Below are 13489 nucleotides of genomic sequence, written 5' to 3'. Positions count from 1 at the left end.
AGATAAAATACTATTTTCATAGCTGTATAAAATGTTCTATAGGCTGGGCACGGTGGCTCACGCCTGTAATCCCAGCACTTTGGGAGGCCGAGGCAGGTGGATCACAAGGTCAGGAAATCGAGACCATCCTGGCTAACATGGTGAAACCCCGTCTCTACTAAAAACACAAAAAATTAGCCGGGCGTGGTGGCTCATGCCTGTGGTCCCAGCTACTCGGGAGGCTGAGGCAGGAGAATGGTGTGAACCCAGGAGGCAGAGCTTGCCATGAGCCGAGATTGCGCCACTGCACTCCAGTCTGGGCGACAGGGTGAGACTCTGTCTCAAAAAACAAAAAAGTTCTATAATAGAATGTTTTTTAATTAATTATTTTTTGGAAGACAGAGTCTTACTCGGTCGCATAGGCTGGAGGGCAGTGGCGCGATCTGGGCTCACTACAATCTCTGCCTCCCAGGTTCAAGCGATTCTCCTACCTTGGCCTCCCCAGTAGCTGGGATGACAGGTGCGCGCCACCATGCCCGGCTAATTTTTGTATTTTTAGTAGAGACAGGGTTTCATCATGTTGCCCAGGCTGGTCTTGAACTCCTGAACTCAGGCAATCCACCCACCTCAGCCTCTCAGTGTTAGGATTACAGGTGTGAGCCACCACGCCAGGCTGGAATGTTTTTCAGAAATGTCCTGGATAAAAGGGAATTGGTGGCTGGGTGTGGTGGCTCAGGCCTGTAATCCCAGCACTTTTGGAGGTCAAGACGGGTGGATCACAAGGTCAGGAGATCGAGACTATCCTGGTCAACATGGTGAAACCCCGTCTTTACTAAAAATACAAAAGTTAGCCAGGTGTGGTGGTGCACGCCTATAGTCTCAGCTACTCAGGAGGCTGAGGCAGGAGAATCGCTTGAACCCGGGAGGCGGATGTTGCAGTAAGCCAAGATTGTGCCACTGCACTCCAGCCTGGTGACAGAGCGAGACTCCTTCCCCCACACCCAGCAATAAAAGGGGGGGAAATGGTTAGGCCAGGTGAGGAAAGCTCTGTTCGTGCCAAGCACTCCATGTCCTAGTCTGAACAGGCTGTGGAAGGCAGGCCACATGAACCAGGCACCACCCTCTTCCTGGCTAGAGTCAGGTCCAGGCCCTGTCTGTACATTTGAGTCAGAAAAATCAACCTGTTCGCCCAGCTACTCGGGAGCCTGAAGCAGGAGAATCACTTGAACCGGGGAGACGGAGGTTGCAGTGGTTTTGCAGATCTTGCAGAACCAAGATCACGCCACGGCACTCCAGGCTGGGTGACTGAGTGAGACTCTGTCTCAAAAAAAAGAATCAACCTGTTGGGGTGAGGATCCCAGGGATAACATAAGAGCTAAAGAGCTTCTCCAGTCCAGGTCTGGGAAGGTTATATAGAAGGAAAACAAAGGTAAACAGCATCCTTCCACAGCAGCGGTTCTCAAAGTGGGGTCCTTGGACCAGCAAGGTGGGTGTCACTTGGGAATTTATTAGAAATGCACATTCATGGGCCCCAGCCAGCCCGCCTGGATCAGATGCTCTGGAGGTTGAGGCCCTGCAGCTGCACTTGAAGAAGACTTCTGTGGCATTCTGAGGCACGGAAGCCATCGAGTGTCCCTGCTCTGTGTGCGGCACAACAGAGAAAGCCACAGACTCGAGGTCAGCAGAAGCAAACTCAAAGCCTACTCATGTGTATGCTCACAGGCCATGTGGACCCGGATAAATCACTCCACTTTTCTGAGCCTAGCCCCAGCCCCTGTCAAATGAGGAGAAGCCGGGGTACAAGAGCTAAACCTTGACACATGTGAAGAACTGCAGAGCAAACTTCAGCTCCCTTTCTTCTTTCCTCTAATTCCAATTTTAAATGTAATTTTCTTTTTTTTTTTTTTGAGACGGAGTCTTGTTCTGTCACCCAGGCTAGAGTGCAGTGGCGCGATCTCAGCTCACTGCAAGCTCCACCTCCCGGGTTCATGCCATTCTCCTGCATCAGCCTCCCTAGTAGCTTGGACTACAGGCGCCTGCCACCACAACCGGCTAATTTTTTTGTATTTTTTTTAGTAGAAACGGGGTTTCACTGTGTTAGCCAGGATGATCTCGATCTCCTGACCTCGTGATCCGCCTGCCTCAGCCTCCCAAAGTGCTGGGACTACAGGCGTGAGCCACTGCGCCCAGCCTTGAATGCAACTTTCTAAGTGATTAGCGGGATCAGGATTTGTAAAACCATGGCTCAAACTCTGGCTGGGACTCCCTCTGAACTCAAGGTTACCCTGTGTTTAAAAAGCAGAGGGAGGCAGGGACAGGCAGAGTGATGGGATTTGTGGTCCCGAGGAACCCCCAACTCACCGATCAGCAGCTGCACAATGTTGGAGCCCGCGTACTTCCTCACATCCTCAATCCAGTGAGGCACCGACAGGAAGGAGCTCCTCTTGGTAATGTCGTAGGCAAGGATGGCCCCATTGGCACTGCGGTAGTAGCTCTGGGTGATGGTGCGGAACCGCTCCTGGCCGGCTGTGTCCCAGATCTGCAGCTAAAGAAATAAGGTTCCTCAGTGAACCCAGTGGCACAGGCTGAACATGGGGACAGGCAGAGTGACCCCACAGACCCACACCCAGAGCTGTGGTTCCACTGGGCTAGGAGGCCTTCTGAGTCCTTAGAAAGCAACTCAATGACTCAACCTTGTTGGAAAAATGGGGAAGCAAAGGGAAGGTGAGCAGCCCCTGTCCTGGCCCTCTAGGGTCCCCAGGGAAAGGTGGAGGAAGGGGTATACTCTGAGCTGGCCCAGGTCCTCCATGTGCCCCTCCGTGTGCCCCTCTCCCCCAGCACTGGGCCCACTGCTGCGAACACAGAACCACCAGTGCTCAAGCGGCTGGCGGCTGGAAAGCTGGCTCCAGGTGCACTGCACAGCCAGCAGTAGGCACGGCAAGCAGTTCACACGGCCAGGTACCCTCCCCTACAAGAGCATCATGTACCCAGCTGTGTGTGAGTCTCCTCCAGCATTAGGGTTCCCTCAGGACTCTACAGCTTGGTGATGAGGACTGTGGGAAGGGTGACTGGTGGTGGCAACGGGCAGAGTCCTCCCATGGGGCCTTTGAGTACAAGGCAGTTTCCATCAGCTGACCCAGCTTGGCCAAAGCAAGGAGCTTTGGCCACCCATGTCTTCATTTAACACCTACTCTGCCCCACCTCCCACCAGACGTGGGCTGTGGAGAAGAGGTGCCCATGGGTGGGAGGAGCTTCCCTAGCATCTTTTAGAAGCAGAGTCTGGCAGGATGGATACAGGCCGGGCAGGGGCAGAAGTCTGTGCGGGGCCAGGAGGCCGCCCACTCTGGGCAGAGATCACCAGCCAAGGGGCATATGCCAGGGATCTTGGTGACCAAACACCTCGGGGATTGGGCGTGCCTTCTCTGCCCCACCAATCACAGGTTCTCGTGGCTCTCTGAAGACTGACACCCAGCTTGTGGCACGTGCCAAGCTGCAGGTCCCTCAGCCCCCTTTGCAGGTACAAACACTCGGGGTGCCTCTTTACCTAGTTCTCAAGGTATGTGAGAAAGGTCTTTCTCTCAAGGTCTGTCTGGGGTGTGGAAAGGCCACAGAGGCCCAGACAGTTCCTGAAGGCAGGGCCTCTGCCCCAGGCACTGTGGAGGTGACCACCATTGCCCCAGCCCCAACACAGAGAAGTCTGAGAGTGAAAGCTCTGGGCCAAATAAGACTCCTCCTCTTTCCTGAGTTGTCCCATCTACTCCTCAGTGAATGGCTCTAAGAAAACCAGGCCTATGTTCCACAGTTCATGCGTCTTGCCCCTCACGCATGGCAGCATGGGGTGAAGTGCAAGGTTTATGTGTGCACCACACAAGCCTGGGATCCAGATAACCTCTGGTGTGGAGATAACTCGTCTCCACACATAACACGAAAGACATCGGCCAAACAACAGCAAAAATGCAACATAGAAGAAACAACACAGAGGCAAAGTACTCAAACAATTGTCAATGTTTCAGAAATAGGGAAAGACTCATGGAACAAGGAAAGAATAGTATCTTTTTTGGTGAGGCGCATTCAGAAAGAAAAAAGAGCTAAATTAAAAATATGATAACATACATGAAAAATGCAACATCAGGGTTGGAAGATAAAGTTGAAGAAATCCCTCCAAAGTAGAGAAAAAATACAAAGAAATGGAAAAGAGAGAAAATAAAATTGAAAGCCAGGTGCAGTGGCTCACGCCTGTAATCCCAGTACTTTGGGAGGCCAAGGCAGAAGAGATCAAGAGTTCAAGACCAGCCTGGCCAACATGGTGAAACCCCATCTCTACTAAAAATACAAAAATTAACCAGGTGTGGTGGTGCACGCCTGTAATCCCAGTTACTGGGAAGGCTGAGGCAGGAGAATCACTTGAACCTGGGAGGCAGGGGTTCCAGTGAGCCGAGATTGCACCACTGCACTCCAGCCTGGATGACAGAGTGAGTGAGACTGTTTCAAAAAAAAAAGAAAAGAAAAGAAAAGAAAATTAAGAACCAGCCTAGGAGAGCAGGATAACCAGAGTTTCAGAAAAAGAGAGAAATACAATCAAGGAGAGGAAATCAAGTATTTCAAGAAAAGTACCCAGAATTGACTGAGGGGCCCACCAGGCACACACACAATGGAGCAGAGCAGACCACACTGCATCCATGGGCGGAAATTCCAGAACAACAGGCAAGAAGAAAGAACACAAAAGACCCATGTGGCATTAGACAGCCAACAAAACAATGCCTTAAAATGAGGAGAAAAATTATTTCCAACCTAGAATTCTCTACCCAACCAACCAGTAGTCAAGTGTGAGGGTTTAATAAAGGCATTCCCAGACATACAGTCCTCGAAAAATTCACCTTCCTGCCACCTTTCCCCAGGGAGTGACTGAAAGTTCCTCTACCTAAAGAAGTCAACAAAAAATAAGAAAATGTGGGATTCAGAAAACAGAAAGTTCAACTGAAAAGGGAGGCAAAGGGAGATGCCAGGATGATGGAAAGAGAGATAGATCCCAGGATAATACCTGAGCAGCAGCCTAGACATCAGCCAACCTGGAGCCAGTCAGACGGCTCCTGGAGCAGCTTCCAGCCATGGCAGCATCGCTGGTGGCAGAGTAGCCCTCCCTCCACACACACCACAGGACTGGAGAAAATATATGAGGCTGTCGTTTTTGGAATGTAGACAACAAGCAGCCTGAGACCATAACGCCTAAAAGAGGAAAAACTCATGAAAGGCGCCTCATGATCATCGTGATGCTCTACCTGGGAGTTTCCTGACCATGGGGCTAGAATCCAAGCAGAGCACAGTGGTGCCACTGAGCTAAGGAGGCAGAGATCAGGGTCTGGAGCAGATGATGTGATGAAATGAGAAGACATAAGTAGGGGGAGCCCAAAAGTCTATGTGAGGTGTCCCAGTGAGCTCTTGACCAGAGAGTGCCCCTTCCAGAGTTGAGAACAGACCAGAGATAGAGGTTCAGGAGTGCTAGGGGATGCTGAAACTCCAAGCCAGACACAGTGAAGAGGCCTCATTAGTGTCTCATTAGCACCCTGTATATGAGCTATCAGAATGGCACTATGGGTGAGGACCATGCCTAAAGAATAGGTCTCCATAGACCTGCCCTCACCAACATAAGCCTTGGGTTTGGAGGTTGAGTTCTGTCACATTAGCGAGGCTCAGAAACACCTTAGTCTTTCCACATACCCTGACAAAACATAAAAAACAAGCCTAAACAAACAACTTCACGGTGATCAGCCAGTAACTAAATTGACTACTAGGACAAGAATCAACACTCTTCTAAAGAAGATAACAGAATCCAGAGTCTCGTTAAGTTATCAACCACAATTTCCATATACTATTGGAAATTGCTAAACATGCAAAGAAATAGGAAAATATGAACCACAGATAAGGGAAAAAACAATCTATTGACACTGATGCCAAAATGGCCCAGATACCGCATTTAGTAGGGAGACTTTAAAGCAGCTATTTTAAATATGTTCAGAAAATTACAAGGAAAGTATGTTCAAAGAATTAAAGAAAAATATCATCATAATGAGTGGACGAATAGGGGATTTAAGGAAATAAATGAAAATTTATTTCTTAAAACATTAAAAAATGTTTTACTAAACTATTTATTATTATTAAAATTATGGGCTGGGTGCAGTGCTTCACGCCCATAATCCCAGCACTTTGGGAGGCCAAGGCGGGTGGATCACTTGAGGTCAGGAGTTGAAGACCAGCCTGGCCAACATGGTAAAACCCCATCTCTACTAAAAATACAAAAATTAGCCAGGCATCATGGTATGCTCCTGTAATCCCAACTACTCGGGAGGCTGAGGCATGAGAATCCCTTGAATCTCAGAGGCAGAGGTTGCAGTGAGCCCAGATCACGCTACTGCACTCCAGCCTGGACAATAGAGCAAGACTGTCTCAAAAAATATATGTTGAACTTAATTTTTTTTTTTTTTTGAGATGGAGTCTCACTCTGTCGCCCAGGCTGGAGTGCAGTGGCACAGTCTTGGCTCACTGCAATCTCCACCTCCCAGGTTCATGCCATTCTCCTGCCTCAGTCTCCCAAGCAGCTGGGACTACAGGCATCCACCACCATGCCCAGCTAATTTTTTGTACTTTTAATGGAGACAGGGTTTCACAGTGTTAGCCAGGATGGTCTTGATCTCCTGACCTTGTGATCCGCCCACCTTGGCCTCCCAAACTGCTGGGATTACAAGCGTGAGCCACCGCACCCGGCCTTAATTTTTTTTTTTGAGACGGAATTTCACTCTGTTGTCCAGGCTGGAGTGCAATGGCACGATCTTGGCTCATCGCAACCTCCGCCTCCTGAGTTCAAGTGATTCTCCTGCCTCAGTCTCCTGAGTAGCTGGAATTATGGGCATGTGCCATCATACCCGGCTAATTTTGTATTTTTGGTAAAGACAGGGTTTCTCCATGTTGGTCAGGCTGGTCTTGAACTCCCGACCTCAGGTGATCCACTCGCCTCGGCCTCCCAAAGTGCTGGGATTACAGGCATGAGCCACTGCACCCAGGCTAAACTTAATTTTTAAATTAGTGGAAATTCTAGAACTAAAAATTATAATAAGTGGAAAATTCACTGGATGAGCTTAATAGCAGATTATAGATGGCAGAAAAAAAATGAGTGAACCTGAAGAAAGATCAATAAAGAGTTAATATGAAGAAGGGGAAAAAAGATTGAAGAAAATGAATAAAATCACAAGGATATGTGAGATAATACCAAACTATCTCATACTCACATAATTGCAGTTCCAGGAAAAGACAGTGATAATGGGGGAAAAATACTCAAAGAACTAATGACTGAAAAATCTCCAAATCTGATGAAACACACCTGGCTTAAAGATCCAAGAAGCTCAGCAAACCCCAAGCAGAAAAAATACAAAATACACCAAAGCAGATCCCAGTCAAACTGACAGAAAACAAGAATAAAGGAGAAATATGAAAAGCAGTCTGATAAAAGACATATTCCATACATGGGAACAACAATACAAATGACAACCACTTCTCAGAATAATGGAGGCCAGAAGACAATGCTGAGAAGTGCTAAAAAGAAAAAAACAAGTGCGGAAAGAAAAAACTCTCAACGCTGAAGTCCTTGTCAAACAAAATTTCCCCTCATAAGACAGGGTGAAATCAAGACATTTTCAGATAAATGGAAGCAGAGAGAAGCTCCTTGGAAAAAAAGCTGCCCTGCAAGAAATGCCAGATGGTGGCTGGGCGCGGTAGCTCACGCCTGTAATCCCAGCACTTTGGGAGGCCGAGGTGGGCGGATCACGAGGTCAGGAGATCGAGATCATCCTGGCTAACATTGTGAAACCCCGTCTCTACTAAAAATACAAAAAATTAGCCGGGCGAGGTGGCAGGCGCCTGTAATCCCAGCTACTTGGGAGGCTGAGGCAGGAGAATGGCGTGAACCCCCGGGGGGCGGAGCCTGCAGTGAGCCGAGATGGCGCCACTGCACTCCAACCTGGGCTACGGCGAGACTCCGTCTCAAAAAAAAAAAAAAAAAAAAAGAAATGCCAGATGGTACCACCGCACTGAAGCCTGAGCAACAGACTGAGACCCTATTTCAAAAGAAGAATTGGAAGTGGCTGCTCTAGGGCAGGGGGTTGGCAGTATCCTAAGACCTTCCGCTACGAATCCTTGTAGAACCAAATGACTCCTCAAACCATACACAAGTTAATTTTGCTTAAAATGAAAACTAAATGAAAAACCAACTAAATAACTACTGATTAAGGTGTGTAGGCCAACCAGCTGGTGAACTGTGGGCAGTAATGGAGAAGATATTTTGGGAAAGTAGACCCTTCCCATGGCTGGTAGTATTCCCATCCTATTCCCCCAAATTAGAGGAAGGGAAGGATACAGGGCAGCGGCGGTACTCTGGGGCCAACAAGCCTGAGCTCATGACCTGATGCTCTGTCACCAGCTTTGTGTCTCTAGGCTAAAACTTCATTCTGTTTTTCTTTTTTTTTTTTTGAGACGAGTCTCGCTCTGTCACCCAGGCTGGAGTGCAGTAGCGTGGTGATCTCTGCTCACTGCAACCTCTGTCTCCCAGGTTGAAGCGATTCTCCTGCCTCAGCCTCCCGAGTAGCTGGGATTACAGGCGTGTGCCACCACACCCGGCTAATTTTTGTATTTTTAGTAGAAAAAGGGTTTCGCCATGTTGGCCTGGCTGGTCTCGAACTTCTGACCTCAGGCGATCTGCCCGCCTTGGCCTCCCAAAGTGCTGGGATTGCAGGCGTGAGCCACGGTGCCCAGCCGTTCTGTTTTTCATCCGTACAAAAAGGTGCTGTCAGAGTCAAATGACCGAACCCATGTGCCCAAGTGCTAGCATGGAGAAGGTGCTGATAAATGCACCCGTTTAACAATATTTACTGAGCTACTATAATTTTGTGGCAAACGTTTTTAATATACACAAAGGAACTTAAATGCAAAGGAGAATATATAAAGTACCAAAAGAAAAACATATTGGGCTGTGTACGTGAGTCGTTCATTTTTCATTCAACATGTGCTGAGCTCCTGCCTTGTCTCAGCCTCTGCTCTGGTAACTGGGGGTATAGCAGGGAACGGAGCAAAACCAGCTCCATCCTAGTAAGAGGAGACAGAATGTGCCACAGATCCTCTTAGAAGGTGATCATGAGCACGCTACAGAATGTGAAAGTCAGGCAGACAGCCCAGGGTGTGGGTGCCAGCCTATTTGATGATCTGAGCAAGCGTCTGAGCTGAGGCCTGAGTGATGAAGAGCCAACCATATGGATGGTGTTCAGGCAGCGGAACAGGGCAAAGGCTCAGAGGCAGGAGAATGCTTACCGTGTTAGAGACATGGAAAGGGCAGTGTGGCCAGATGGCCGTGAAGAAGGAAACTAGGAGGAGACATGTTCAGAGACATGGGCCAGAGCCAGAGCATATAGGATCTTGCAGGCCAAAGTCAAGAGTGTGGATTTCGTTTTTCTTGCAATGTAAAGCCACTGGAGATTGTCTCAGACAGGGAAATATGAGCCAGTCTCCTCTTTTCTCCCACTCACATATCTTATCGGTGCACCCTGCACTCCAGCCACTGCTGCAGCAACCCGCTTTGCACACACACAAAGGCCTGCCCACACGGCGCCCCTCACTCCCTGCCTGGGAGCATCTCTGAGTGTGGCCAGGGAGGCCTGCCGGAAAGCACTGTGTGCTCATGCCTCCATGACCCAGAAGAGAGAGGCCTCCACACCCTAGGGATCACCTGTGACCAACGGGGAACAGGGATAAAGCTCTTTTCTCCCACCTCTCAGAGGGACCACTGTGAGACACATTCCTCATGCACCTTGTAAAGTCCTCAGGGTCAAGGCCACTGCCCATGGCAGCTAATTGAAAGATGCAGCTCTATCTAAACCTTGCCTCCTTCCCCAGGCCAGTCTCTAAAACAAAAGCTAAGCATGTGAGCCCTTCTCTCTGGCTCTGTTTTCCAGGGGAAGCCCAGGCTAAGGCAAGATGTGCTCTGGTTTGTTTTTAAAATATCACAGCCAGGCACGGTGGCTCACGCCTGTAATCCCAGCACTTTGGAAGGCCGAGGCGGGCAGATCACGAGGTCAGGAGATTGAGACCGTCCTGGCTGACATGGTGAAACTCCGTCTCTACTAAAAATACAAAAAATTAGCTGGGCAGGGTGGCGGTCGCCTATAGTCCCAGCTACTCAGGAGGCTGAGGCAGGAGAATGGTGTGAACCCAGAAGGCAGAGCTTGCAGCGAGCCAAGATAGTGCCACTGCACTCCAGGCCTGGGTGACAGAGCGAGACTCCATCTCAAAAAAAAAAAAAAAAAAAAAATCACTCAGGTCACTGGGTGGAGCAGTCCTGTCGTGGGATCACAGAGAGGGATTAGTGTAACAGGTAGCTTGATCACTTCACCCATGCCTACTATATTCCAAAAGAGGAGGGGGAAGCCAAGCCAGGAGAGCCCCTTCCCCAGGCCAGACCCCTCCCCACCCCAACCAAGCCAGCTGACATTAGGCAGTATCCAAGGGAGGCTGGATGAGAGTTGAATGCCTCTGATCTGTCACTTTAGCTATGCTACTTTTGAGACAGGCAGGTGATAAGACACAGCAACCAGGAACCATCATACCATCTATTGGAGAGGCCAGGCCTAGGCTCAGTGTCTCAGAAGGCAACAGACCCACCCTGTGGACTCCTGGGGGTCCCAGCCATCTCACTCGTCCTTGCCACTGCCTGCAGGCAGAGACCAGGAGCTGACATTATAGAGGAAAGAGGGAGGCTCTGAGGGGCGCCGGGACTCAGCCAAGGCATCCCAACGCAGAGTCCTGGACTCCAGGCTGGCTGTCTCTCTGCCTTGGGAGAGGCTGGGACCAGCAGGGACACGTGGGCTCCAAGTCCCCACTGCATCTGCCCTAGCTGTGCCCTCCTCCTGCCCACTTATCCCCACCTCTCTACCACCACTCCAGCCTCTTACCAGGGTCTACACAAACGGCCTCAGGCCTGTCGCCACACCTCAAATTCACCCAGTCCATTTTCTGCACACAGCACAATGCAGCTTTTGAAACAGTGCTAGGATCTTGTAACTCCTCTGCTCTCAATCCTTAGGTGGCAACCCCAGGATCTGCCTCTAGCTGCCTGCTGGCATTCCTGGAGTACTCCAAGGCCTCTGCACCAAGGCCCTTGCCCTTGGTGTTCCCTGACTGAAAAGCTCTCCCAGGCGCCCATGTGACTGGCCTCCTCATTCATTCCCATCTATGCTTTTTTTTTTTAGATGAAGTCTCACTCTGTCACCCAGGCTGGAGTGCAGTGGCACGATCTCGGCTCGCTGCAACCTCCGCCTCCCAGCTTAAAGCGATTCTCCTGCCTCAGCCTCCCAAGTAGCTGGGATTACAGGTGTGTGCCACCACGCCCGGCTAATTCTTTTTAGTAGAGACAGGGTTTCACCATGTTTGTCAGGCTGGTCTCAAACTCCTGACCTCAGGTGATCTGCCCGCCTTGGCCTCCCAAAGTGCTGGGATTACAGGCATGAGCCACCGCACCTGGCCAAGAGGCCTTTCTTAAAAGAGCAGTCCCATCCTGTCCCAACCCCAATTTATTTTTCTTTAATGCACGTCACTGCCTGACATGCACACACACACACACACAACATGCACACACACTTTTTAAAGGTTTACCTTCTCTGCCTCATGAGTTCCACAAGGGCAAGGGCTGCATCAGTCTGGTTTTCTGCAGTCTGCACAGCACCTAGCACAGTGCCTGGCATGTAGAAGGTGCCCAACAGAAACATAATCTGGAGGAGAGTACTGAGGACCATTTTGCCCTGTGAACCTTTTACACTGCCAGCTGAGTGAGCTGCACATTGTTATGGCTAAGAGTGTTTTTCACTGCCCAGAGGACATAAACAGCCTTAAACTGCTGAAAACATCTGCCAAGTTGAGAGCGGGAACCGCACTTTCTCTATCCCCCACCCCCAAGCTCTCCTCCTGCACACTCACCTGACCAGCCACTAACCTGACCAGCCAACAGGGACTCTAAACTGTGAATGAGCTCCAAGTCCTCTCACCTAGCATATCACCAGCTATTTGAACTTTTCCCAGCAGGCTTGTCTTATAATTGACTTTTGGGGAAGGGTGAAGTCCAGAAGCATCTACTGGACCCAGAGGGTATGGGTAAGGCCTAATTAGGAAGGAAAAGGGCTCCCAGAGTGTGTATGCTCAGAAAAGCAGCACTCCCCCTCCTCTCCCACTCAGCAAGCGTTGGCAGGTAAGTTTCATATGGGGTGGGGATTTCAAGGCTGCAAGGGTTTCAGTCCTGGGCTTCAGGCCTTTCTTTCACCTTGGTGACAGAAGGGCTCGGTCCTGCCCATCGCTGCCTCAGTCGAGAAGCACATGTTGGGTGAGGGATGAGGCTTCTTTCCTCTTCTAATCTCCAAACCTAACTCCCAGTTTATACTACGCTCTGAGTCTCCACTCATGACAAGGCAGTGCTGTTCTCACCATTATCTTTTCTGGGATAAACTGCATTCATCTTAACTTTTTGGTGCACTCCTACCTACCCTTCAGGACCCCAGTTCAAAAGTCTCTCATTTTCCCTGACACCATGGGCCTGTGGCCCAACCCTGAGCAGAATTAACTCTTCTTTCCTTGATGTTCCCATAGCTCTTTACTCTTGCCCCTACAACAACACACATCACAGAGTGGGTTATCCATCTAAGTCAAATGTCCCGCATTATTGGGCTTTGGGGCCAGACAAGAGACATAAAAGGCAGTAAGACAGGACTGGTGGGACCTGCTGGCAATCAGAAAAGGATATGCTATCTAAAACAAGTTCAATAGTAACAAACCAGCCAACCACCCTTCTGCCAGCCAAACAAAACAGGCTTTAGGCCAGGCATGGTGGCTCACTTTGGGAGGCTGAGGTGGGCAGATTACCTCAGGCCAGCAGTTCAAGACCAGCCTGGCCAACGTGACGAAACCTTGTCTCTACTAAAAATACAAAAATTAGCTGGACATGGTGGTACATGTCTGTCAGCCTGGTTACTCAGGAGGCTAAAGCATGAGAACTGCTTGAACCTGGGAGATGGAGGTTGCAGTGAGCCGAGATCGTGCCACTGCACTCCAGCCTGTGCAACAGAGTGAAACTCCATCTCAAAAAACAAACAACAACAACAACAAAACAAAACAAAAAAAACAGAGCCAGGCGCAGTGGCTCATGCCTATAATCCCAGCACTTTGGGAGGCCAAGGCAGGCAAATCACTGGAGGTCAAGAGTTCGAGACCAGCCTGGCCAACATAGTGAAACGCTGTTTCTACTAAAAATACAAAAATTAGCCGTGCATGGTGGTGGATGCCTATAATCCCATCTACTCAGGAGGCTGAGGCAGGAGAATCACTTGAACCTGGGAGGCGGAGGTTGCAGTGAGCCGAGACCATGCCATTGCACTCTAGCCTGGGCAACAAGAGTGAAACTCCATCTCAAAAAAAAAAAAAAAAA

The 13489-nt window shown here is 49.7% G+C and overlaps 1 protein-coding gene across 2 annotated transcripts in view; it reads right to left on the bottom strand.

Moving 5' to 3' along the window:
• RAB43 (RAB43, member RAS oncogene family) overlaps positions 1-13489 on the bottom strand; it is a 40726-nt gene that overhangs the window by 5033 nt on the left and 22204 nt on the right. For both annotated transcript variants that reach the window (XM_032149849.2, XM_032149850.2), the window contains exon 2: positions 2341-2524. In XM_032149849.2, the coding sequence (XP_032005740.1) occupies positions 2341-2524 (184 nt within the window). The remainder of the gene's footprint in view (positions 1-2340; positions 2525-13489) is intronic.

Source organism: Hylobates moloch, unplaced genomic scaffold, assembly GCF_009828535.3.
Source record: "Hylobates moloch isolate HMO894 unplaced genomic scaffold, HMol_V3 SCAFFOLD_4, whole genome shotgun sequence".
Classification (NCBI taxonomy): domain Eukaryota; kingdom Metazoa; phylum Chordata; class Mammalia; order Primates; family Hylobatidae; genus Hylobates; species Hylobates moloch.
Note: the sequence above shows the minus strand (reverse complement) of the source record. Positions and strands in the feature narration are given on the sequence as shown.